The sequence below is a fragment of the Epinephelus fuscoguttatus genome, linkage group LG7 (genome assembly GCF_011397635.1).
Source record: "Epinephelus fuscoguttatus linkage group LG7, E.fuscoguttatus.final_Chr_v1".
Classification (NCBI taxonomy): domain Eukaryota; kingdom Metazoa; phylum Chordata; class Actinopteri; order Perciformes; family Serranidae; genus Epinephelus; species Epinephelus fuscoguttatus.
Genome location: NC_064758.1, coordinates 40,166,393 through 40,191,909, shown reverse-complemented (window position 1 = coordinate 40,191,909; position 25,517 = coordinate 40,166,393). Strand labels below are relative to the sequence as shown.

The 25,517-nt window shown below is 40.0% G+C and overlaps 4 protein-coding genes across 4 annotated transcripts; all 4 read left to right on the top strand.

Moving 5' to 3' along the window:
* Position 1: 1 nt before the first annotated feature.
* LOC125891864 (P2Y purinoceptor 1-like) lies at positions 2–19,966 on the top strand. Its single transcript, XM_049581430.1, has 2 exons — positions 2–784; positions 19,310–19,966. Exons 1-2 carry the CDS (start codon positions 131–133, stop codon positions 19,664–19,666), a joined length of 1,011 nt encoding a protein of 336 aa, XP_049437387.1. The 5' UTR covers positions 2–130; the 3' UTR covers positions 19,667–19,966.
* Positions 6,378–7,422, top strand: LOC125891863 (P2Y purinoceptor 1-like). The gene has a single exon (XM_049581429.1). It carries the CDS (start codon positions 6,407–6,409, stop codon positions 7,418–7,420), a length of 1,014 nt encoding a protein of 337 aa, XP_049437386.1. The 5' UTR covers positions 6,378–6,406; the 3' UTR covers positions 7,421–7,422.
* On the top strand, positions 14,273–15,500 carry LOC125891865 (P2Y purinoceptor 1-like). Its single transcript, XM_049581431.1, has one exon. It carries the CDS (start codon positions 14,297–14,299, stop codon positions 15,293–15,295), a length of 999 nt encoding a protein of 332 aa, XP_049437388.1. The 5' UTR covers positions 14,273–14,296; the 3' UTR covers positions 15,296–15,500.
* A 2,621-nt stretch (positions 19,967–22,587) lies between the features above and the next one.
* LOC125891883 (P2Y purinoceptor 1-like) lies at positions 22,588–23,586 on the top strand. Its single transcript, XM_049581452.1, has one exon. The coding sequence runs from the start codon at positions 22,597–22,599 to the stop codon at positions 23,584–23,586; it is 990 nt and encodes a 329-aa protein (XP_049437409.1). The 5' UTR covers positions 22,588–22,596.
* Positions 23,587–25,517: the final 1,931 nt, after the last annotated feature.

The window sequence follows — 25,517 nt, the reverse complement described above, 5'->3', positions numbered from 1 at the left end:
AAACGTGGTACGTAGAGGCTGTGCTACAACACAGGAAGTGTTCTCTGAACTTCCCGTGGTGGCATTCTTTTTCTTTTGTATCTCACACTCACTGAGAGAAGGAACTGTACCAACTGCTGACCAGAAGACAATGAACAAATCCTCTTGTCCTCGTGTCAGCTTTGACTTTACAGGCAGATTTCTGCCTCCTGTTTACATCATAGTCTTCATCGTTGGTCTGGTAGCTAACGGATGGGGACTGAAGTCTTTGCTACAGAAATGGAAGAAACTGGGTAACATCAATGTTTTTGTTTTCAACCTTGGACTTGCTGATATTTTGTACCTGCTCACAGTCCCATTTTTGGTGGTGTACTACTTTATGAAGAGTAAATGGATCTTTGGAGACGCATTCTGCAAGATAACAAGATTCTGCTTCAACCTGAATCTCTATGGCAGCATCGGGTTCCTCACTTGTATAAGTGTGTACAGGTACCTGGCCATTGTCCATCCAATGAGAGTGATGGGAAGAATAACAGTCACCCACTCTGTGATCATCTCAGTCATGGTTTGGCTGTTGGTGAGTGTTCAGAGTCTCCCAGACATGTTCTACACCAAAAGATACAGCAAACCATATAGAAACAACACTGAGAAATGTTTCGATACAACAGATAACATCTATGTTGAGAGTTACCTGAAATACACCCTTGGATGGACACTCACTGGGTTTTGTATCCCATTCCTCATCACCCTGGGCTGCTACGGACATGTGATTGTTGTTCTCTGCCGCACAAATACCACTGACAAGGTACTGAAACAGAGATGCTTGAAGTTGTTGTGCATCTTGATTCTTCTCTTCTCTGTTTGTTACATCCCTTATCATGTTTTCAAGAACCTCAACCTCTGGTCAAGAGTTCTGTCCAACCAGAATATATGTGCTAAATGGTCCAATGGAGTCTACATTGCTCGTCAGATAAGCCGCGGCCTTGTGTGTCTGAACAGTGCTCTCAACCCTCTGGTTTACCTCCATGGTCATGAGAATATTCCTGCTCAGCTCAGACAGATGGTCCAACAAGCTTGTCCGATGTTCAGACGTCCATCTCCAACAAACTCTGGTAATACACCCGTTGCACAAATCACAGAGGACGTTAAGACAAACATGTTGAACAGTAGGAAATGAAGATATCCTTGCTCAGCTCAGACGACTACTCCAGCAACCTCGTCAAGCTGTCATGCGGCTGCCCATCAATCCTAGTCAAGTTGGTGTGAATTGTCTGAAATGCGATTGAAATTGAACAATTGTACTGCATTATCTGCAGCTTTAACTCATTAATTGTGCCGTGTCAAGGTTTTGATGATTTGAAGATTAAATTCACTTGAACTACTGTGAAAATTGTCATTGTTCATTGTTCAGAAAGTTCTGCAGAGAGAACAGGACCATGTATTGCGATTGTGGTCGGGAGGCTCAGTGCTATGCTTGATTTCTTTGCAGTGAAACAGGAAGTTGACGGAACAAAGGTGTAAATATAGACAGGATGCAAATTGTATGAGCTTCACTGAACGCAACACGCCTTTATCAGCTGCACATCAGTCAAAGAGATGCACAGGAAGCCCATAAAAGAATAACGGCAGTTTCATGTGTCTGGTTCTGTATGTCTAACTACGATCAGGCACTATGTGCCTTTAAAAGACACTCAAGAGATACAAATAACTAGGGCTGGGACGATATGCTTTTGTCCCGATTAGGGTTAGGGTTAGGGTTAGAAAAAATATTCTCCTTATCCACCCCCATCTTTAGGTAAACTGCTACGTTTAGCTGCATCTGTTCATTAAACTAGTACCATAAATAAAAAATCAGTCAAAAAGTAACTGAAATCTCCACCCAGCACAAATATGGGCCATAAATACATAAATATACGTGAGCATGAACTTCAACAATCAGTTCAACAATATATACTTAAAGTAAGTAGCCTATATTTAGCTGTTCCTTCCCATGCTCACTGAGCTGGTGCTGTAATAAAATGATAAAATTAAATGCTTGGTACCTCTGAGAAGAGAATGTGCAAATGAAATTGAACTGTTTTTTCAAAAGGCTGGACTGCAGATGAAACATTAGTGAACAAAACAGTACAACAAGTAAACTGACAACAGCTACTTTTCAGTGCTGTGAAGTGTCAAGGTTCTCAGAAACAAGCTGGTGAACATGCTCTGTTGTTAGGCTGCTCTACTGATAGCCAACAGTGCTTTTTAAGTAGTGACAACAGCTACCACGCTCAGCAGAGACGCTTGTCCCTGGTACACACAAGTACCGCTCTGCTAACTTTGCCGGGAGAGGGTACTCACAGTGATGCTTTTTCCACCAGCCTAATGGATTTTCAGACAGTGGCAAAGGAGCAACTGTGTTGTAATCTTTCACCTCCTTCTCGGCAATATCAAAAGCAGACTTCTCTGGTGGTGCTGGTGTCTGACTGGCATCTCCAAAAGTGCTGCCAAGCAGTTCAGCCAGTGCACAGGACTCTCTTCTTTTAGCAGGTGGGGAGCCCTGGGGATCTCTGTCTCCTGCATTCTTCTCAGGTACCACATCTGGTGCAGGGGCACGATCATCAGAATCCTCCTGGTGCAGCCTCTCTTCTTCCTGTTGCTATATCAAAGCACAGTGGAACAAAGGAATTGGCACTTTCTTTGACAGCATTATACTGATTTTAGATTCTATTTAAAAAAAACAACTAAATAAATGTTGCCGTCGCATAAAAAATAAATAGAAAAATATCGATTCTGGGGAGAGAATCGATATTTAGAATGTCCAAGAAAAAAACGTGATTAATTTAAAAATCGATTTTTTTCCCCCCACCCCTATAAATAACTATGTCAGCATGGTTGTGCAAAAACCCTCGTTTAGGTGATTCTACTGTGTGGAAATAGTTTTCATATGATTAAGGATGGGTTGGGGAAAACAGTTTTGGACAACAAGTTAAGATAAGATACCGAATGTACTGTGACAAGACATTTAATCTACAGTTCTGCTACTGTGGCATCGCTGTGAAGCCGTACTCAGATACAGATGTGCTTTGAGCTAATTGAATAGCTATAGGCCTATCTCCAAACTATCACACCCAGCTAAGGTGTTAGTTTCTTTTGTAAATGAAGAGCTCTGTACTTTTTCGCAGGCAAATGCTATTTTAAGTCCCTGTCTGTCAGTCTGGGTTCAGACCTGGTCATAGCACGATTACAGCAGCAACTGTGGTTGTAAATGATATAGTTTCAGCTCTAGATCGTAGGAGACACTGTGCAGCTTTATTTATAGACTTGTCAAAGGCTTTTGATTCTGTTGATCACATACTGCTTCTGGATAAATTGACCTTGCGGGGTTTTGATGAAGCATCATTGAAATGGTGTCAGAATTACCTCTCTAATAGAACCCAGTGTATAAATGCTGCAGGAGTGAATTCAGAGTCTTTAAGATTAAATAACGGTGAGCCACAAGCAGGACTGGAATTGCGTCATTTTAGGGGCAAGGCCACTTGGCCTTTCGTGTTGTCAATTTTTTGAGGGCACAAAGGCCAAAAGCCAGGGCAGCAAGGCCATAAAATAAAACAATGATTTTAAATCCACGTCCACAATGAATTTAATTTAACGACTAAGGATATATAACTATCTGTGAAATGAATAAATAAAACAAGCTCAAGTAATAATAATGAGTATAATAAGTAATAATGTGATTTATTTAATAGCACTAATAAACCCAATGTGTTTTAAATATAGAACAATCAGGTTCATGTATTTATAAGCAAACAATCTTAAATATTTTTTGAGCGTACATGATAAACAGATTCACTGAACAAGACTGGCTTACAATTATTTTTGATGTGTTGTTAGATAGCTAACAAACAAACTACAGCAGGGCTTTTCAATTACTATTTCAACTGGGTCGCATTTCAAAACCAGATAATGTCGATGGGCCACATTTTAGCAGCGAGCAACTGAGCCACTTTTTTTTTTTTGCATACATATATATATTTATATACTGTATATACAGGCATGGCCCTCCTCAACATGATGCAGAAACAGACTAAAAAAGAGCTGTCAGTGCACAGAAGCATAATAAGTGACATTAACAGTATCTAACAACACACACTATCTCTCTAGCAGCATCTCCATCTCCCCTCTCCTCCACACACACACATGCACACACGTCACCTCCTGATGCTTTCCTTATAGGTCAGTTACACAGGATATAGTTTTATACAGTCCATGGCAGCAACAGTCATGTTTACAACAACAGAGTCACTATTTAAAACCCAATAATATCTCACTGGAATATAAATATTCCTCCTGACATCACAATACTGAGTAAAGAAAGTCACGTTATCTCAGCATGAAGACAAACATCAGTATCAGTCATTCATCCTGCCCCATTTTTTTCAAGGGCACAAAGCTAAATTGTGAAATTCCTGCCCTGGCCACAAGGTTCAATTTTAAGTCCACTGTTGTTGACCTCATATATAAATGATATCTGTGCCTCTGTAGAAAACTGCAAAGCACATTTTTATGCAGATGACACAGTTCTTTATGCTTGTGCACCATCGATAGAGGAAGCTGTATCAAACCTTCAGTGTGCAGAAATCCTTAAAAATCTTTTAAATTAACCTAGATCTAAAGTCATGCTATTCACAAGGTTAAGGAAGTGTGGGCTTGACACCTACTCCATTCGTTTCGTGAATGGTGCCCACATTGAAGGTGTCACAGATAGACAAATATCTTGGCATCTGAGTAGATGACAAGCTTTCAGTCGTCCACAGTTCTCTCCATTTTATTACTGGGAATGGTTTCAGAACTCACCACTGTGAGCTGTATCAGCATGAAGGATTGTGATACAAGAGAAAAACATTTTCTCATTTTTGTTTATACGCAATGCCTGGAAAGCTACGGAAGCGCATTGCAATCACTGAATAAATGAAAAAAAAAAAAGGACACATTATCTCGCAATTATGTGATCTTATGTTGGAATTACGATATAAGATCTCATAATTAGGAGATCTGGTGTCATAATTCAAGATCTTATCTGGTAATTACGAGATCCTGATGTCATAATTACGAGACCTTATCTCAACGCACTTCAGTAGTCTCCAGATATAATGCTGTTATTCTGAAAAACATTGACCGGAAGTACTCTCCTTGTGTTTCGCAGTGGACTCACTTTACAAATCAGCTAATGTTAACGATATTATGGTATCAGCGAAATGCCGTATTGTAGTACGACATCAAGATCTCGTAATTACGAGATCCTGATGTCATAATTACAAGATCATGTCTCGTAATTACGACTTATCTCAATGCGCCTCTGTAGTCTACAGATATAATGCTTTTATTCTGAAAAAAAAAAAAAAAAAACGTTGACCGGAAGTACCGCCCTTGTTTTTCTCAGTGGACTCACTTCACAGATCAACTAACATTAACGTTATTACGATATCAGTGAAAGCCCTTATTGTAGTACGACATCAGGATCTCGTTATTATGAAATCTTATCTGGTAATTGTGAGAGCCTGATGATGTAATTATGACATCTTATGTAATAATTACTAGATAAGATCTCATAATTATGACATAATTTGTCGATTTCTTCTTTTGTTTTTTATTCAGTGAATGCAATGCGCCTCTGTAGAAAGCTACCCCCTTTACCTCACTTTTTTTTTTAAATCAACTCAATCTCTCATCACATGCTCACAGGAAGTTGTATCCCTTGAAACTCCTCGGATCAGTTTAGAGCTCAGTGAATTAGCTTTTAGTTTTTCGCCCCAAATAAATGGAACAAGCTGCAAGAGGTATTTAAATTAGCGAGGTATTTGTTGGTACATCTTTAAAGTGTGTGCTAGATGATCTGGTTGTTTCACAGTGTAGCTGCTTTGGTTAAGTGACAGACATGATTTCCTACATATTACTGTTTGTATTGTTGTTATGTATCTGTCCTTTATGGGAGAACTTCATTATTAATTATTCAACTTTTTCATCTGTTTTTTTATTCCTGTTTATAATTCGTGATAGACATTCCTGCTACTTGTTCATTTTTTATTGACATTTTTACATCACCTTATTGTGATTATATGTTTATATCCTTCCAGCCCATTGAATGTGAACTCAGGTCATTGCAGTAAAAGAGTCTAATGCTCAGTCAATTTTCCCTCAATCAACAGTGGTTGATGAAGTTAATGAAGGGGCATTTTGCACCTCATTAGAAAAATATGATTACATGCAGCCCGTGTGTCATTTTATCATATGATCAACTTCCCATTTGAGATTTCGTTTTAATTTCCTGTTTAACCACGAACCGTGATGAGACTCTAAGAATGACTAAAGTTTCACAGGAAATTGCCCAAGTTACTTGAACCACTCTTGGCAAACACTGCATTCTTGCTGTTTTTCGGGAGACAGAATGAACAAATCCTCTTGTCCTCGTGTCAGCTTTGACTTTACAGGCAGATTTCTGCCTCCTGTTTACATCATAGTCTTCATCATTGGTCTGGTAGCTAACGGATGGGGACTGAAGTCTTTGCTGCACAACTGGAAGAAGCTAAAAATCATCAATGTTTTTGTTCTCAACCTTGGACTTGCTGATATTTTGTACCTGCTCACTCTCCCATTCTTGGTGGTGTACTACTTTATGAAGAGTAAATGGATCTTTGGAGACGCATTCTGCAAGATCACAAGATTCTGCTTCAACCTGAATCTCTATGGCAGCATCGGGTTCCTTACTTGTATAAGTGTGTACAGGTACCTGGCTGTTGTCCATCCAGTGAGAGTGATGGGAAGAATAACAGTCACCCACTCTGTGATCATCTCAGTCATGGTTTGGCTGTTGGTGAGTGTTCAGAGTCTCCCAGACATGTTCTACATCAAAAGATACAGCAAACCATATGGAAACAACACTGAGAAATGTTTTGATACAACAGATAACATCTATGTTGAGAGTTACCTGAAATATACCCTTGGATGGACATTCACTGGGTTTTGTATCCCATTCCTCATCACACTGGGCTGCTATGGACATGTGATTGTTGTTCTCTGTTTCACAAATACCACTCACAAGGTACTGAAACAGAGAAGTCTGAAGTTGTTGTTCATCTTGATTCTTCTCTTCTCTGTTTGTTACATCCCTTATCATGTTTTCAAGAACCTCAACCTCTGGTCAAGAGTTCTGTCCAACCAGAAGATATGTGCTAAATGGTCCAATGGAGTCTACATTGCTCGTCAAATAAGCCGCCTTGTGTGTCTGAACAGTGCTCTCAACCCTCTGGTTTACCTCCATGGAAATGAGAATATTCCTGCTCAGCTCAGACAGATGGTCCAACAAGCTTGTCCAATGTTCATACGTCCATCTCCAACAAACTCTGGTAATACACCCGTTGCACAAATCACAGAGGATGTTAACACAAGACAAACATGTTGAACAGTAGGAAATGAAGATATCCCTGCTCAGCTCAGACGACTACTCCAGCAACCTCGTCAAGCTGTCATGCAGCTGCCCATCATCCCTAGTCGAGTTGGTGTGAATTGTCTGAAATGAGTAACTGTATTGCATTATCTGCAGCTTTAACTCATTAATTGTGCCGTGTCAAGGTTTTGATGTATGTGGTGATCATATTGCTGTTAACACACTCAAAAAAAGCTCAGTTAAAAAAGATTAAATTCACTTGAACTACTGTGAAAATTGTCATTGTTCAGAAAGTTCTGCTGAGAGAACAGGACCATGTGTTGCGATTGTGGTCGGGAGGCTCAGTGCTGTGCTTGATTTCTTTGCAGTGAAACAGGAAGTTGACGGAACAAAGGTGTAAATATTAGGGGTGTAAATCACCAGCTTCATCACGATACGATATTATATCGATTTGTTTGGATGACGATACGATGTTTGCCGATATCACAAAGTCTGTCACGATACGATTTTGATACGATTCGATTCAGGAGCCTGCGATCGATATGACGCAATATCATATGCCCATCTAACACAATCATTTACATCAATTCACAAAAACAACTAGAATATGATTTGACCATTTTATTTCTGAGCTCTGTTTGTTGTTTGAGTGGAGGCGCGCTTGCCCAGAAATGGTGACACAGATGTGCTATGTGAATTTCAAAATAAATGTGTATCTTTAAGATGACGATATGGATCAATGTTTTCATTTTGCATCGATATAATCGGATCATTAATCAATGAAACGATGTATCGATGTGGATCGATGTATCGTTACACCCCTAGTAAATATAGACAGGATGCAAATTGTATGAGCTTCACTGAACGCAACACGCCTTTATCGACTGCACACAGTCAAAGAGATGCACAGGAAGACCATAAAAGAATAACGGCAGTTTCGTGTGTCTGGTTCTGTATGTCTAACTACGATCAGGCACTATGTGCCTTTAAAAGACACTCAAGAGATATAAATAACTAGAGCTGGGATGATAAGCTTTTGTCCTGATTCGATTTATATTGCGATTGTACAAGTCAAATTTTAAAGTATTGCGATTCTATATTTCAGTTATTGGGATTTTTTTTCCTTACAAAAAAAAACAAAAGTTGAAATCAATTCTAGTAGCGACTACTGCATATCCTGAGTCATATTTCCTAAAAAACAAAACAATGCACATCACGTCAGTCAGTCGATCTGAAATTTATTTGAATGGAGAGTGGTGCACCACCTTTACCATTTAAAAAAAAAAAAACATTCTCTACTGAGGATATTCACTGTCTGCAGGTCAGACAGGTTAATACCAGGTCTCGGTACCAACCTCTGCCCGGGCGTTTGATGAAGTCTCCTGGTTGGTAGATTGGATAGAATGGTGTCAAACTGTCATTGTAGCCTGTCCGAGTGGTTTGTGCCAAGCTCAAATCAAACCCACCACTGGTGATGTACGCATCGTCTCATTTGATGTTGCCCGATAAGAATCCAGATTGTCATCAAACAATGCATTTTTTTTCTCAAAAGACGCAGGTGTCAAAGCCGTGTTGACAGGAAAGAGGCAGAGGAGAAAACCACAAAATCATCTGGGGCAGTGCAGGCGGGGCATCAAGGCCACTGTGGCCTTAGGGCAGATATTTTTTTCAAGGGCACAAGGCTAAATTGTGAAATTCCTGCCCTGGCCACAAGGTTCAATTTTAAGTCCACTGTTGTTGACCTCGTATATAAATGATATCTGTGCCTCTGTAGAAAACTGCAAAGCACATTTTTATGCAGATGACACAGTTCTTTATGCTTGTGCACCATCGATAGAGGAAGCTGTATCAAACCTTCAGTGTGCATTTGACAGTGTGCAGAAATCCTTAAAAATCTTTAATTTTAAATTAACCTAGATCTAAAGTCATGCTATTCACAAGGTTAAGGAAGTGTGGGCTTGACACCTACTCCATTCGTTTCGTGAATGGTGCCCACATTGAAGGTGTCACAGATAGACAAATATCTTGGCATCTGAGTAGATGACAAGCTTTCAGTCGTCCACAGTTCTCTCCATTTTATTACTGGGAATGGTTTCAGAACTCACCACTGTGAGCTGTATCAGCATGAAGGATTGTGATCTTCTTTTTTTTTAATTCAGTGAATGCAATGCGCCTCTGTAGAAAGCTACCCCCTTTACCTCACTTTTTTTTTTTTTTAAATCAACTCAATCTCTCATCACATGCTCACAGGAAGTTGTATCCCTTGAAACTCCTCAGATCAGTTTAGAGCTCAGTGAATTAGCTTTTAGTTTTTCGCCCCAAATAAATGGAACAAGCTGCAAGAGGTATTTAAATTAGCGAGGTATTTGTTGGTACATCTTTAAAGTGTGTGCTAGATGATCTGGTTGTTTCACAGTGTAGCTGCTTTGGTTAAGTGACAGACATGATTTCCTACATATTACTGTTTGTATTGTTGTTATGTATCTGTCCTTTATGGGAGAACTTCATTATTAATTATTCAACTTTTTCATCTGTTTTTTTATTCCTGTTTATAATTCGTGATAGACATTCCTGCTACTTGTTCATTTTTTATTGACATTTTTACATCACTTTATTGTGATTATATGTTTGTATCCTTCCAGCCCATTGAATGTGAACTCAGGTCATTGCAGTAAAAGAGTCGAATGCTCAGTCAATTTTCCCTCAATCAACAGTGGTTGATGAAGTTAATGAAGGGGCATTTTGCACCTCATTAGAAAAATATGATTACATGCAGCCCGTGTGTCATTTTATCATATGATCAACTTCCCATTTGAGATTTCGTTTTAATTTCCTGTTTAACCACGAACCGCGATAAGACTGACTAAAGAAGAATGACTAAAGTTTCACAGGAAATTGCCCAAGTTACTTGAACCACTCTTGGCAAACACTGCATTCTTGCTGTTTTTCGGGAGACAGAATGAACAAATCCTCTTGTCCTCGTGTCAGCTTTGACTTTACAGGCAGATTTCTGCCTCCTGTTTACATCATAGTCTTCATCATTGGTCTGGTAGCTAACGGATGGGGACTGAAGTCTTTGCTGCACAACTGGAAGAAGCTAAAAATCATCAATGTTTTTGTTCTCAACCTTGGACTTGCTGATATTTTGTACCTGCTCACTCTCCCATTCTTGGTGGTGTACTACTTTATGAAGAGTAAATGGATCTTTGGAGATGCATTCTGCAAGATCACAAGATTCTGCTTCAACCTGAATCTCTATGGCAGCATCGGGTTCCTCACTTGTATAAGTGTGTACAGGTACCTGGCTGTTGTCCATCCAATAAGAGTGACGGGAAGAATAACAGTCACCCACTCTGTGATCATCTCAGTCATGGTTTGGCTGTTGGTGAGTGTTCAGAGTCTCCCAGACATGTTCTACATCAAAAGATACAGCAAACCATATGGAAACAACACTGAGAAATGTTTCGATACAACAGATAACATCTATGTTGAGAGTTACCTGAAATATACCCTTGGATGGACATTCACTGGGTTTTGTATCCCATTCCTCATCACACTGGGCTGCTATGGACATGTGATTGTTGTTCTCTGTTTCACAAATACCACTCACAAGGTACAGAAACAGAGAAGTCTGAAGTTGTTGTGCATCTTGATTCTTCTCTTCTCTGTTTGTTACATCCCTTATCATGTTTTCAAGAACCTCAACCTCTGGTCAAGAGTTCTGTCCAACCAGAAGATATGTGCTAAATGGTCCAATGGAGTCTACATTGCTCGTCAAATAAGCCGCAGCCTTGTGTGTCTGAACAGTGCTCTCAACCCTCTGGTTTACCTCCATGGAAATGAGAATATTCCTGCTCAGCTCAGACAGATGGTCCAACAAGCTTGTCCGATGTTCATACGTCCATCTCCAACAAACTCTGGTAATACACCCGTTGCACAAATCACAGAGGACGTTAACACAAGACAAACATGTTGAACAGTAGGAAATGAAGATATCCCTGCTCAGCTCAGACGACTACTCCAGCAACCTCGTCAAGCTGTCATGCAGCTGCCCATCATCCCTAGTCGAGTTGGTGTGAATTGTCTGAAATGAGTAACTGTATTGCATTATCTGCAGCTTTAACTCATTAATTGTGCCGTGTCAAGGTTTTGATGTATGTGGTGATCATATTGCTGTTAACACACTCAAAAAAAGCTCAGTTAAAAAAGATTAAATTCACTTGAACTACTGTGAAAATTGTCATTGTTCAGAAAGTTCTGCTGAGAGAACAGGACCATGTGTTGCGATTGTGGTCGGGAGGCTCAGTGCTGTGCTTGATTTCTTTGCAGTGAAACAGGAAGTTGACGGAACAAAGGTGTAAATATTAGGGGTGTAAATCACCAGCGTCATCACGATACGATATTATATCGATTTGTTTGGATGATGATATGATGTTTGCCGATATCACAAAGTCTGTCACGATATGATTTTGATTCGATTCGATTCAGGAGCCTGCGATCGATATGACGCGTTATCATATGCCCATCTAACACAATCATTTACATCAATTCACAAAAACAACTAGAATATGATTTGACCATTTTATTTCTGAGCTCTGTTTGTTGTTTGAGTGGAGGCGCGCTTGCCCAGAAATGGTGACACAGACGTGCTATGTGAATTTCAAAATAAATGTGTATCTTTAAGATGACGATATGGATCAATGTTTTCATTTTGCATCGATATAATCGGATCATTAATCAATGAAACGATGTATCGATGTGGATCGATGTATCGTTACACCCCTAGTAAATATAGACAGGATGCAAATTGTATGAGCTTCACTGAACGCAACACGCCTTTATCGACTGCACACAGTCAAAGAGATGCACAGGAAGACCATAAAAGAATAACGGCAGTTTCGTGTGTCTGGTTCTGTATGTCTAACTACGATCAGGCACTATGTGCCTTTAAAAGACACTCAAGAGATATAAATAACTAGAGCTGGGATGATAAGCTTTTGTCCTGATTCGATTTATATTGCGATTGTACAAGTCAAATTTTAAAGTATTGCGATTCTATATTTCAGTTATTGGGATTTTTTTTCCTTACAAAAAAAACAAAAGTTGAAATCAATTCTAGTAGCGACTACTGCATATCCTGAGTCATATTTCCTAAAAAAAACCCAATGCACATCACGTCAGTCAGTCGATCTGAAATTTATTTGAATGGAGAGTGGTGCACCACCTTTACCATTTAAAAAAAAAAAAAACATTCTCTACTGAGGATATTCACTGTCTGCAGGTCAGACAGGTTAATACCAGGTCTCAGTACCAACCCCTGCCCGGGCGTTTGATGAAGTCTCCTGGTTGGTAGATTGGATAGAATGGTGTCAAACTGTCATTGTAGCCTGTCCGAGTGGTTTGTGCCAAGCTCAAATCAAACCCACCACTGGTGATGTACGCATCGTCTCATTTGATGTTGCCCGATAAGAATCCAGATTGTCATCAAACAATGCATTTTTTTTCTCAAAAGACGCAGGTGTCAAAGCCGTGTTGACAGGAAAGAGGCAGAGGAGAAAACCACAAAATCTTCTGGTTCATTTCAGGCGGGTCATCAAGGCCACTGTGGCCTTAGGGCAGATATTTTTTTCAAGGGCACAAGGCTAAATTGTGAAATTCCTGCCCTGGCCACAAGGTTCAATTTTAAGTCCACTGTTGTTGACCTCGTATATAAATGATATCTGTGCCTCTGTAGAAAACTGCAAAGCACATTTTTATGCAGATGACACAGTTCTTTATGCTTGTGCACCATCGATAGAGGAAGCTGTATCAAACCTTCAGTGTGCAGAAATCCTTAAAAATCTTTTAAATTAACCTAGATCTAAAGTCATGCTATTCACAAGGTTAAGGAAGTGTGGGCTTGACACCTACTCCATTCGTTTCGTGAATGGTGCCCACATTGAAGGTGTCACAGATAGACAAATATCTTGGCATCTGAGTAGATGACAAGCTTTCAGTCGTCCACAGTTCTCTCCATTTTATTACTGGGAATGGTTTCAGAACTCACCACTGTGAGCTGTATCAGCATGAAGGATTGTGATCTTTTTTTTTTTATTCAGTGAATGCAATGCGCCTCTGTAGAAAGCTACCCCCTTTACCTCACTTTTTTTTTTTTAAATCAACTCAATCTCTCATCACATGCTCACAGGAAGTTGTATCCCTTGAAACTCCTCGGATCAGTTTAGAGCTCAGTGAATTAGCTTTTAGTTTTTCACCCCAAATAAATGGAACAAGCTGCAAGAGGTATTTAAATTAGCGAGGTATTTGTTGGTACATCTTTAAAGTGTGTGCTAGATGATCTGGTTGTTTCACAGTGTAGCTGCTTTGGTTAAGTGACAGACATGATTTCCTACATATTACTGTTTGTATTGTTGTTATGTATCCGTCCTTTATGGGAGAACTTCATTATTAATTATTCAACTTTTTCATCTGTTTTTTTTATTCCTGTTTATAATTCGTGATAGACATTCCTGCTACTTGTTCATTTTTTATTGACATTTTTACATCACCTTATTGTGATTATATGTTTGTATCCTTCCAGCCCATTGAATGTGAACTCAGGTCATTGCAGTAAAAGAGTCTAATGCTCAGTCAATTTTCCCTCAATCAACAGTGGTTGATGAAGTTAATGAAGGGGCATTTTGCACCTCATTAGAAAAATATGATTACATGCAGCCCGTGTGTCATTTTATCATATGATCAACTTCCCATTTGAGATTTTGTTTCAATTTTCTGTTTAACCATGAACCGTGATAAGACTCTAAGAATGACGAAAGTTTCACAGGAAATTGCCCAAGTTACTTGAACCACTCTTGGCAAACACTGCATTCTTGCTGTTTTTCGGGAGACAGAATGAACAAATCCTCTTGTCCTCGTGTCAGCTTTGACTTTACAGGCAGATTTCTGCCTCCTGTTTACATCACAGTCTTCATCATTGGTCTGGTAGCTAACGGATGGGGACTGAAGTCTTTGCTGCACAACTGGAAGAAGCTAAAAATCATCAATGTTTTTGTTCTCAACCTTGGACTTGCTGATATTTTGTACCTGCTCACTCTCCCATTCTTGGTGGTGTACTACTTTATGAAGAGTAAATGGATCTTTGGAGACGCATTCTGCAAGATCACAAGATTCTGCTTCAACCTGAATCTCTATGGCAGCATCGGGTTCCTCACTTGTATAAGTGTGTACAGGTACCTGGCTGTTGTCCATCCAGTGAGAGTGATGGGAAGATTAACTCTGACTCATTCTGTCGGGATCTCAGCCATGGTTTGGGTCTTGGTGAGCGCTCAAAGCCTCCCAGATGTGTTCTACAGCAAAACATATGGAAACAAGCTTGGGAAATGTTTTGATACCACCAGTAACACCTATGTTGAGAGTTACCTGAAATACAGCCTTGGATGGACATTCAGCGGGTTTTGTATCCCATTCCTCATCACACTGGGCTGCTATGGACATGTGATTGTTGTTCTCTGCCGCACAAATACCACTGACAAGGTACTGAAACAGAGAAGTCTGAAGTTGTTGTTCATCTTGATTCTTCTCTTCTCTGTTTGTTACATCCCCTATCATGTTTTAAAGAACCTCAACCTCTGGTCAAGAGTTCTGTACAAACAGAAGAAATGTCGTGAATGGTCCAATGGAGTCTACATCGCTCATCAGATAAGTCGTGGCCTTGCATGTCTGAACAGTGCTCTCAACCCTCTGGTTTACCTCCATGGTCATGAAGATATTCCTGCTCAGCTCAGACAGCTGCTCCAACAAGCGCGTCCGAGGTTCAGCCGTTCAGGTCCAACAAACTCCAGCAGTGTGCCCATGGCACAAATTGCAGATGAAGGTTTAACACAAGACTAACATGTTTAACAGTAACATACATTTCTATTTGTTCCATACAGTTCGAAGGAGGAATTATGTGTTGTTTCTGTGTATTCGTATTATTTGTGTTAATTGATCTGTATAAGTGTGTTTTATTTCTTTCATGGTCTGTTGAGTAAAGGAAACTTTGTATCATCTGACTTCAAGTTAATTATTGGGAGTTTTTAATGCCGCGTGGTCTCTGTGAATTCAGATGTTACGGGATTCTTGTGTTCATCACTTAAGCGTAGATCATCCCCAGAGACTGATTTTATTTCAGTTTCAAATAGGGTTTCCAGATTCAACATTTATCCACCTTTTTTAACATTGCATCGAATGTTGCATTGAATGACATGTAAGGAGCAGGAATAGACTAAACCATCTCTAACTGCCTCTAAACACAGCTAGAGCCGAGTGAGTGACAGCTTATGCAGCCTGAGCACCAACACACACTGGCAAGTCTGCTTCAAGAAAGGGAAGTCAGGGTTCTAAAAAAAGAGAAGAAAGTAAGACAGCGAACTGACTTTGAAATAAAAATTTGCATGCGAGACATGGATCAAGAGATACAGGGCAGGGAGTCCACAGACACTGTTCATGCACAGAGCCCAGACTTTGCTGCTGCACGCCTGACTTTAATGTTGTAACTGACAGAGAGCAACACAGCCCTGCCTTTAGAGCTGAACTTTTGTCAGACGCCCCGTTTCTTTTAATTCCTGTGGCTCACTTTATAAACTCCACAGTGGATGAGAAACAGCTGATTCATGAAGTTTGAAATGAGGAATTATCTGCACGACACTTCCTCATTTAACCGCAAAAACATAAATAAGCTGGCACTTGGCTGGAGGGAGATCACAAGGAAGCTGGAAGTCTCTAGTAAATGGCCATCACTAATAACAGCTTTACTGTTGGCTATATGAAATATAATTCTGATTAATATCACAGTATAAAACGTGTTCTCTGTTTCTAGAGTACAAACCCAGGAAGACAGCAAGTACTTGCCCACCTTACGGGTGGTTACATCTCCAGTCGAGCTCACAGCTGATAGGCAGCCTGCAACGTTTGTTGACATGATGTAATTCATATGAGACACACATTTCCCATGAACTGATTTTGAAAAAAGTATGTGCAGTGCACCTGTGACACAGCAATATCAGAGGAAATTCACAGTAAGGACACTGTCATGTGTATTTGGCATGGAAATATAAGACTCAGGCACTTGATCTCAGCAAGATGATTCTGAAGTATTTTAAAAGTGTTAAGAATACATTACTTAGTTTGAGTCCTCTCATGGAAACATTACAAATTACATTTTAGGGCATGTATTCAGTAATCAGACGTGGAATATGATTTTAAAGTAACCCTCCCAACACTGGGTCTCATTCATGAAATGTTAGTAAATCTGTGAGTAGATTTGCACATAAAAATCCTTGGTACTAAAAACCTACTCCTGATTCATGAACGCCACGTAAAACTTGGATTGGATCAACACATTCTCACTCCAACCTCGTCACATGTCCACGTTTGGTCATGGACTTTCCACGTCCACATACCACGTGCAAGGTACCGTGGGTGCGTTGGTTGTTGAGGTTCTGGGAAACTGGGTTCTGTGTCAAGTTCTGCCTGTTACCTGCATTGTCTTCTTTCAAAATTCTGTTTTCACAGGAAATTTAATGTTATACACAGTCTATTTCAAAATAAAGGCACTACGTTGGTACAACATCGCAAATTGACATTTTTTCCTTCAACAAAAACATGTGGTTAGGTTTAGAAAACAGAACAGTTTGGCTTTGGAATGTTGCAGGACGCGAACACCGCTCTCTTGGGTGAAAATCGGTGTTTGTTGGACCCATCACCATCGATTCCACCCCCCCCGGTTGGACTTTCGCTGCCTTAACTTTCGTCCTTGTCCCTCCGCGTTTCTCCTTGACGCCACCGGGCGCCATTAAACTATAACAGCAACCGCCGATGTATCATGCCGACGTTAAAGGGCAGCTTTTTTCGTTGGGTTTTGATGCTGCAAGTCACTGCTCAAGCTCCAGATTACAGTGAATTCGGAGTGAGACTGAGCTTGAACTACACACAAATTTGTTCTGTTCCCATTTCATGAATGAGACCCGCTGATATGTGTAACACCCTTAGTAGACTACAGAAGTATTATCAGCGAAATTAACTTAAAGCAACTTTATGTATCAGAAGTAATAGTACCCGTTATGCAAAATGGCCTCAAACTATTAAATTAATTGATTATTTTCCATTAACCTGTGAGCAGAATTTTACTGTTGCAGCTGTGAAAGAGGAGCTGATTTGAGCTGCTTTATTTGCTGTTGGGCATTTGATAACAAATCATATTTTAATATTAGAATAGAATTGAATAGAATAGAATACATCTTTATTGTCCACCAGGGTGGAAAATTGTCTTCGGCTCACTAACACACAGGACGTAGCATAACATAACACATAACAGAGCTAAAATATGAACAAAGCCAAAACACGATAAAAATTCATATAGATACATTTTAAAAAGATGAATAAATAAAATAAAATAAAATACAGTGCTATAAAAGTACGGTAGAGCAGTTCATGTCATTATCTGTGGTTTAGTCACTTAGTAGAGTTAAGGATGCTAATAGCACTGGGGACAAAGTACTTTTTAAAAGCCCCTTTATCCAGAGGAACTCTGTAGCGCCTCCCAGACTTCAAGAGCTCAAACTGGCTGAAGAGAGGATGGGAGCTATCTGCCAGGATTCTCCTCACTTTCCTCCTTGTCCTCAGTGTAGAGATGGGTCAGAGGCTTTTGGGGTTTTCCCACTATTTTGCTCGCCATTGACACAATCCTATTTAGTCTATGCTTGCATTTTGAGCTTAGGTGACCAAACCAAACAGAAAGATGATAGGTGAGAACACTCTCAACATGAGTGGTGTACACAAGCTCCAGGATCTGAGGACTAACACCAAGGCTGCTTCGTCTTCTAAGAAGACTAATAGAATACTAATTCTATTAGATACAATAACCTTTACATTCATTTTGAATCATGTTTCTGGCTACCTGGTGAATGCCTGGCTGTTTGCTCTTTGTTTGTTCCACTGTTCAGTGACATTTTTAGCTCTTCAGCTGCTAAATGCTCATCTATGTTCTAAGTTAATGAAGGTGCATTTTACACCTTATGAGAAAAATATGATTACATGCAGCCTGTGTGTCATCTTGTCATATGATCAACTTCCTGTCTGAGATCATATTTCAATATTCTGATTAATCATGATAAGATTCTAAGAATGACGAAAGTTTCACAGGAAATTGCCCAAGTTACTTCAATCACTCTTGGCACCACAGCATACCTGCTTTACAGTATTTGCTGCTTTTTGGGAGACAAAATGAACAAATCCTCTTGTCCTCGTGTCAGCTTTGACTTTACAGGCAGATTTCTGCCTCCTGTTTACATCATAGTCTTCATCATTGGTCTGGTAGTTAATGGATGGGGACTGAAGTCTTTGCTGCACAACTGGAAGAAGCTAAAAATCATCAATGTTTTTGTTCTCAACCTTGGACTTGCTGATATTTTGTACCTGCTCACTCTCCCATTCTTGGTGGTGTACTACTTTATGAAGAGTAAATGGATCTTTGGAGACGCATTCTGCAAGATCACAAGATTCTGCTTCCACCTGAATCTCTATGGCAGCATCGGGTTCCTTACTTGTATAAGTGTGTACAGGTACCTGGCTGTTGTCCATCCAGTGAGAGTGATGGGAAGATTAACTCTGACTCGTTCTGTGGGGATCTCAGTCATGGTTTGGCTGTTCGTGAGCATTCAAAGTCTCCCGGACATGCTCTACAGCAAAACATATGGAAACAACACTGGCAAATGTTACGATACCACCAGTAACACCTATGTTGAGAGTTACCTGAAATACAGCCTTGGATGGACATTCAGCGGGTTTTGTATCCCATTCCTCATCACCCTGGGCTGCTATGGACATGTGATTGTTGTTCTCTGCCACACAAATACCACTGACAAGGTACTGAAACAGAGAAGTCTGAAGTTGTTGTTCATCTTGATTCTTCTCTTCTCTGTTTGTTACATCCCCTATCATGCATTCAAGAATTTTAACCTCATGGCAAGAGTTTTGACAAGTCAAGGACTTTGCCCTGAATGGTCCAATGGAGTCTACATCGCTCATCAGATAAGTCGTGGCCTTGCATGTCTGAACAGTGCTCTCAACCCTCTGGTTTACCTCCATGGTCATGAAGATATTCCTGCTCAGCTCAGACAGCTGCTCCAACAAGTGCGTCCGAGGTTCAGCCGTTCAGGTCCAACAAACTCTAGCAGTGTGCCCATGGCACAAATTGCAGATGGAGGTTTAACACAAGACTAACATGTTTAACAGTAACATACATTTCTATTTGTTCCATACAGTTCGAAGGAGGAATTATGTGTTGTTTCTGTGTATTCGTATTATTTGTGTTAATTGATCTGTATAAGTGTGTTTTATTTCTTTCATGGTCTGTTGAGTAAAGGAAACTTTGTATCATCTGACTTCAAGTTAATTATTGGGAGTTTTTAATGCCGCGTGGTCTCTGTGAATTCAGATGTTACGGGATTCTTGTGTTCATCACTTAAGCGTAGATCATCCCCAGAGACTGATTTTATTTCAGTTTCAAATAGGGTTTCCAGATTCAACATTTATCCACCTTTTTTAACATTGCATCGAATGTTGCATTGAATGACATGTAAGGAGCAGGAATAGACTAAACCATCTCTAACTGCCTCTAAACACAGCTAGAGCCGAGTGAGTGACAGCTTATGCAGCCTGAGCACTAACACACACTGGCAAGTCTGCCTCAAGAAAGGGAAGTCAGGGTTCTAAAAAAGAGAAGAAAGTAAGACAGCGAACTGACAGAGAGCAACACAGCCCTGCCTTTAGAGCTGAACTTTTGTCAGACGCCCCGTTTCTTTTAATTCCTGTGGCTCGCTTTATAAACTCCACAGTGGATGAGAAACAGCTGATTCATGAAGTTTGAAATGAGGAATTATCTGCACGACACTTCCTCATTTAACCGCAAAAACATAAATAAGCTGGCACTTGGCTGGAGGGAGATCACAAGGAAGCTGGAAGTCTCTAGTAAATGGCCATCACTAATAACAGCTTTACTGTTGGCTATATGAAATATAATTCTGATTAATATCACAGTATAAAACGTGTTCTCTGTTTCTAGAGTACAAACCCAGGAAGACAGCAAGTACTTGCCCACCTTACGGGTGGTTACATCTCCAGTCGAGCTCACAGCTGATAGGCAGCCTGCAACGTTTGTTGACATGATGTAATTCATATGAGACACACATTTCCCATGAACTGATTTTGAAAAAAGTATGTGCAGTGCACCTGTGACACAGCAATATCAGAGGAAATTCACAGTAAGGACACTGTCATGTGTATTTGGCATGGAAATATAAGACTCAGGCACTTGATCTCAGCAAGATGATTCTGAAGTATTTTAAAAGTGTTAAGAATATATTACTTAGTTTGAGTCCTTTCATGGAAACATTACGAATTACATTTTAGGGCATGTATTCAGTAATCAGACGTGGAATATGATTTTAAAGTAACCCTCCCAACACTGGGTCTCATTCATGAAATGTTAGTAAATCTGTGAGTAGATTTGCACATAAAAATCCTTGGTACTAAAAACCTACTCCTGATTCATGAACGCCACGTAAAACTTGGATTGGATCAACACATTCTCACTCCAACCTCGTCACATGTCCACGTTTGGTCATGGACTTTCCACGTCCACATACCACGTGCAAGGTACCGTGGGTGCGTTGGTTGTTGAGGTTCTGGGAAACTGGGTTCTGTGTCAAGTTCTGCCTGTTACCTGCATTGTCTTCTTTCAAAATTCTGTTTTCACAGGAAATTTAATGTTACACACAGTCTATTTCAAAATAAAGGCACTACGTTGGTACAACATCGCAAATTGACATTTTTTCCTTCAACAAAAATACGTGGTTAGGTTTAGAAAACAGAACAGTTTGGCTTTGGAATGTTGCAGGACGCGAACACCGCTCTCTTGGGTGAAAATCGGTGTTTGTTGGACCCATCACCATCGATTCCACCCGCCCCAGTTGGACTTTGGCTGCCTTAACTTTCGTCCTTGTCCCATTGTGTTTCCCACCAGCACTGCTGGGCACTGTTAACTATAACGGCAACCGGCCGTATATCATGCCGACCTTAAAGGGTGGCTTTTTTTTGTTGGTTTTTGACGTCACAAGTCACTGCTCATTCACCAGATTACAGTGAATTCGGAGTGAGACTAGGCTCGAAATACACGTAAATTTCCTTTTGTGAACAGTTTACACACAAATTTGAATGTAAACTGACCCACTGATTGTACCTGATATGTGTAACACCCTTTGTAACCGACAGAAGTATCATACACAAAATTAACTTCAGGCAACATCATGTATCAGTGGTCATAGTACCCGTTATGCAAAATGGCCTCATATTGTTATATTATTTGATTATTTTACATTAACCTGTGAGCAGAATTTTGCAGCTGTCAAAGAGGAGCTGATTTGAGCTACTTTTTATGTTGAGCTACTGTTGGGCATTTTATAACAAATCATATTTTAATATTAGATAAAACAACATTAGCATTCACATTAAGATAAAAACAATGACTGGTCACTGCATTTTGACTGTACTTAGATATCCTTTATTAATACATGGATTAATGAAGGATTTTAACTACAGTCAGAGGGCCTCGGATGAATTTTGGACTGTCTGCCTGCACCATGGACTTTGTCAATGAGTGAGCTGGCCAGTTGTTGATTTTTATCTTTATGTGACTATTTGGCCCATCCTCGAAGAACACCAGATTCTTCTCATCTAACTACATAGTACCTCAACTCAGTGCAGCACTCCGTATTTTTTCCTCAACATTTACATTAATTTGAAGTCATGTTCCTGGCTACCTGGTGAATGTCCTGTGATGCCATTTGCTCTTCATTTGTTCCACTCTTAAGTTAAATATTTGGCTCTTCAGCGGCTAACTGCTCATCTATGTTCGAAGTTAATGAAGGGGCATTTTACACCTTATTAGAAAAATATGATTACATGCAACCTGTGTGTCGTCTTTTCATATGATCAACTTCCTGTATTTCATTCTAATTTTCTGTTTAAACATGAGTCATGTCAAGATTGTAAATCATGACGAAAGCTTCACAGGAATTTGTCTGAGTTACTTAAGCCATTCTTGGCACCACTGCATGTTGTTTTACACTATTTGCTGCTTTTCAGGCGACAGAATGAAGAACACCTCTTGTCCTCTTAACAGCTCTGACTTTAGAGGCAGATTTCTGCCTCCTGTTTACATCATAGTCTTCATTGTTGGTCTGGTAGCTAACGGATGGGGACTGAAGTCTTTGCTGCACAACTGGAAAAAGCTAAAAATCATCAATGTTTCTGTTCTCAACCTTGGACTTGCTGATATTTTGTACCTACTCACTCTCCCGTTCTTGATGGTGTACCACTTTATGGGGGGTAAATGGATCTTTGGAGACGCATTCTGCAAGATAACAAGATTCTGCTTCCACCTGAATCTCTATGGCAGCATCGGGTTCCTTACTTGTATAAGTGTGTACAGGTACCTGGCTGTTGTCCATCCAGTGAGAGTGATGGGAAAATTAACTCTGGCTCGTTCTGTGGGGATCTCAGTCATGGTTTGGGTCTTGGTGAGCATTCAAAGTCTTCCGGACATTTTCTACCCCAAAACATTTGAAAACAACACTGAGCAATCATGTTTTGATTCCACCAGTGACACCTATGTTGAGAGTTACCTGAACTACACCCTTGGACGGACACTCACTGGCTTTTGTATCCCATTCCTCATCACCCTGGGCTGCTATGGACATGTGATTGTTGTTCTCTGCCGCACAAATACCACTGACAAGGTACTGAAACAGAGAAGTCTGAAGTTGTTGTTCATCTTGATTCTTCTCTTCTCTGTTTGTTACATCCCTTATCATGTTTTCAAGAACCTCAACCTCTGGTCAAGAGTTCTTCTCAAACAGGAGATATGTACTGAATGGTCCAATGGAGTCTACATTGCTCGACAGATAAGTTGTGGCCTTGTATCTCTGAACAGTGCTCTCAACCCTCTGGTTTACCTCCATGGTCATGAAGATATTCCTGCTCAGCTTAGACAGCTGTTTCAACAAGCTTGTCAGAAGTTCAGCCGTCCACCTCCAACAAACTCTGGCAGTGTGCCCATGGCACAAATTGCAGAGGAACTTTAACACAAGACGAACATGTTTAACAGTAACAAATCAACATAAATCTGTATTATTATATTATTATGTTAATATAAGAGTGCTCTGTTTCTTTCATGGTCTGTTGAGTAGAGAAAATTTTGAATTGTATGACTTCAAGTTAATTATTGGGGGATTTTAATGCTGTGTGGTCTCTGTAAATTCAAATGTTAAGTGAGTCTTGTATTTATTACTAAGTATAGATCATCCCCAGGGATTGATTTTTTTTCTGTTTCAAATAGGGTTTCCAGATTTAACAGTTATCTACATTTTTTAATGTTGTATCGAATGAAAATGGGCATAGAGATGTTTTATTTATACATGTAAAAAAAATAAATAAATGATAAAATATCCGTCCACTGTAATGGACAGTGGATCTGAGTGTCACTGGAAAATGAAAAGGGAAATACTGTTTTGAAATGATACATTCAACTCATAATGCATTTCATTGATTGTGTGCACAGAATATTCATCTGTGGAGGTTTTAACCTGCTGTTTTCTGGAGCTACTTAAGAAATTAAGGATATTTTGAGTTGTGATGGCAAATACGATACAAAATATGCAATATAAATGTAAATGTAAATATGCAACATGTGTGATGATACAAAATTCATATATGCAATGTGTCCAAAAGCATCAATTTATTCATTGATGTGAGTCAGCTGTTCCTGAAAAATAAATGATGTCATGTTCATGTGTCATTTTTCCCATTCAGTGGTTTCTGTGTTAAGATTCTTCGTCCATTGAAATGGACAAAAAAAAAACATGTACTAAAGTATTGTAATAAAAAAAGAAATTCTCATAATTTATGTGTGCATTCAGCGTATAAATCCACCATTAGGCCCTGATCACACAGAAAGCGTTTTGCAGGCTGCAGAGCTGTGTGGGTACATGAGACCCTAAAGAGGAGGCTGGATCATGGGGAGTACCACCAGTTGGTCCAGGAGCTTCTCCTCCATGATGGACATTTCCAAGCATATTTTAGGATGACTCAGGGGCAGTTTGACAACCTGCTGTCTATCGTCGGGTCGTATAGCTCTGGGTATCCAGCAACTGCTACTACCAGTTTCTCCTCCGTTGTTTATCAACTGTAAACCTGTTGTGACAACTACAGAAGGTTCGCCTCTCAAATCATCCAATTGGACAATGGGAAAAAAAGATGACAAAAAAAGGAGATGATGTGGGGTGTGTTTCTGCCTTGAGCTGAAGTTTTTCCAACTCAAGGAGCTCAAAGCGTTTGGCAAAAACCTCAGGCGCCTAGAGCGCAAAGAGCAAAAAGCTTCATTCTCATTAAGAACAACAATTACAAAAAGATGCCTCCAGCTGCTAAAACGCTCTCTGTGTGATCAGGGGCTTATTGATCACTGGCGCACATTGTATTGTATTGTTTATGTACAAACTGGCAAACTAGCATCATGATGATCTTCAGGTTTCACTTTTGGAATAACGAATACAGACTACTGCTGTCTGCTGGTGTGGAGAGTTATTTCTTCTCACACAGGCAGAATGCATGCACTGGAAAGCCATCGGCTATAGTCTTTACAGTGTGTTCATGTGCAACTTTTGGCCAAGTCACAGACAACGTGAGGCAAGACGACCATCGGTTTCAACACTGCTAATTCTTTGATGTTGGTTTGGTGTGTCTGGGCCTCCAAAGCCAGAAACCATCGAATGAGGCCAAAGTCTCCAACTTGTGATGTCGTCAAGTATAAAGTCAGGAGCTGGTGCACAGGCAATAAATGGGAGCCCAATTTTGTGGACCCACATAATGTTCTTTTTTTCATACCCATATGAGTTTTATTCTTTTATTGTGTTCTCAGTTCTGAAACAGGAAATGTATCCATATACATGTGTATCCTGTAGAACAGTGGTTCCCAACTGGTGGGTCACTGTCCAAAAGGGGGTCGTGGGTCCACTCC

Excerpts from the sequence above, each read along its gene's own strand:
- LOC125891864 (XM_049581430.1), top strand. The coding sequence starts at position 131 with ATGAACAAATCCTCTTGTCCTCGTGTCAGCTTTGACTTTACAGGCAGA. Across the intron at positions 785-19,309 it reads GCACAAATACCACTGACAAG|GTACTGAAACAGAGAAGTCT; the intron begins GTACTGAAACAG and ends ACCACTGACAAG.
- LOC125891883 (XM_049581452.1), top strand. The coding sequence starts at position 22,597 with ATGAAGAACACCTCTTGTCCTCTTAACAGCTCTGACTTTAGAGGCAGA.
- LOC125891865 (XM_049581431.1), top strand. The coding sequence starts at position 14,297 with ATGAACAAATCCTCTTGTCCTCGTGTCAGCTTTGACTTTACAGGCAGA.
- LOC125891863 (XM_049581429.1), top strand. The coding sequence starts at position 6,407 with ATGAACAAATCCTCTTGTCCTCGTGTCAGCTTTGACTTTACAGGCAGA.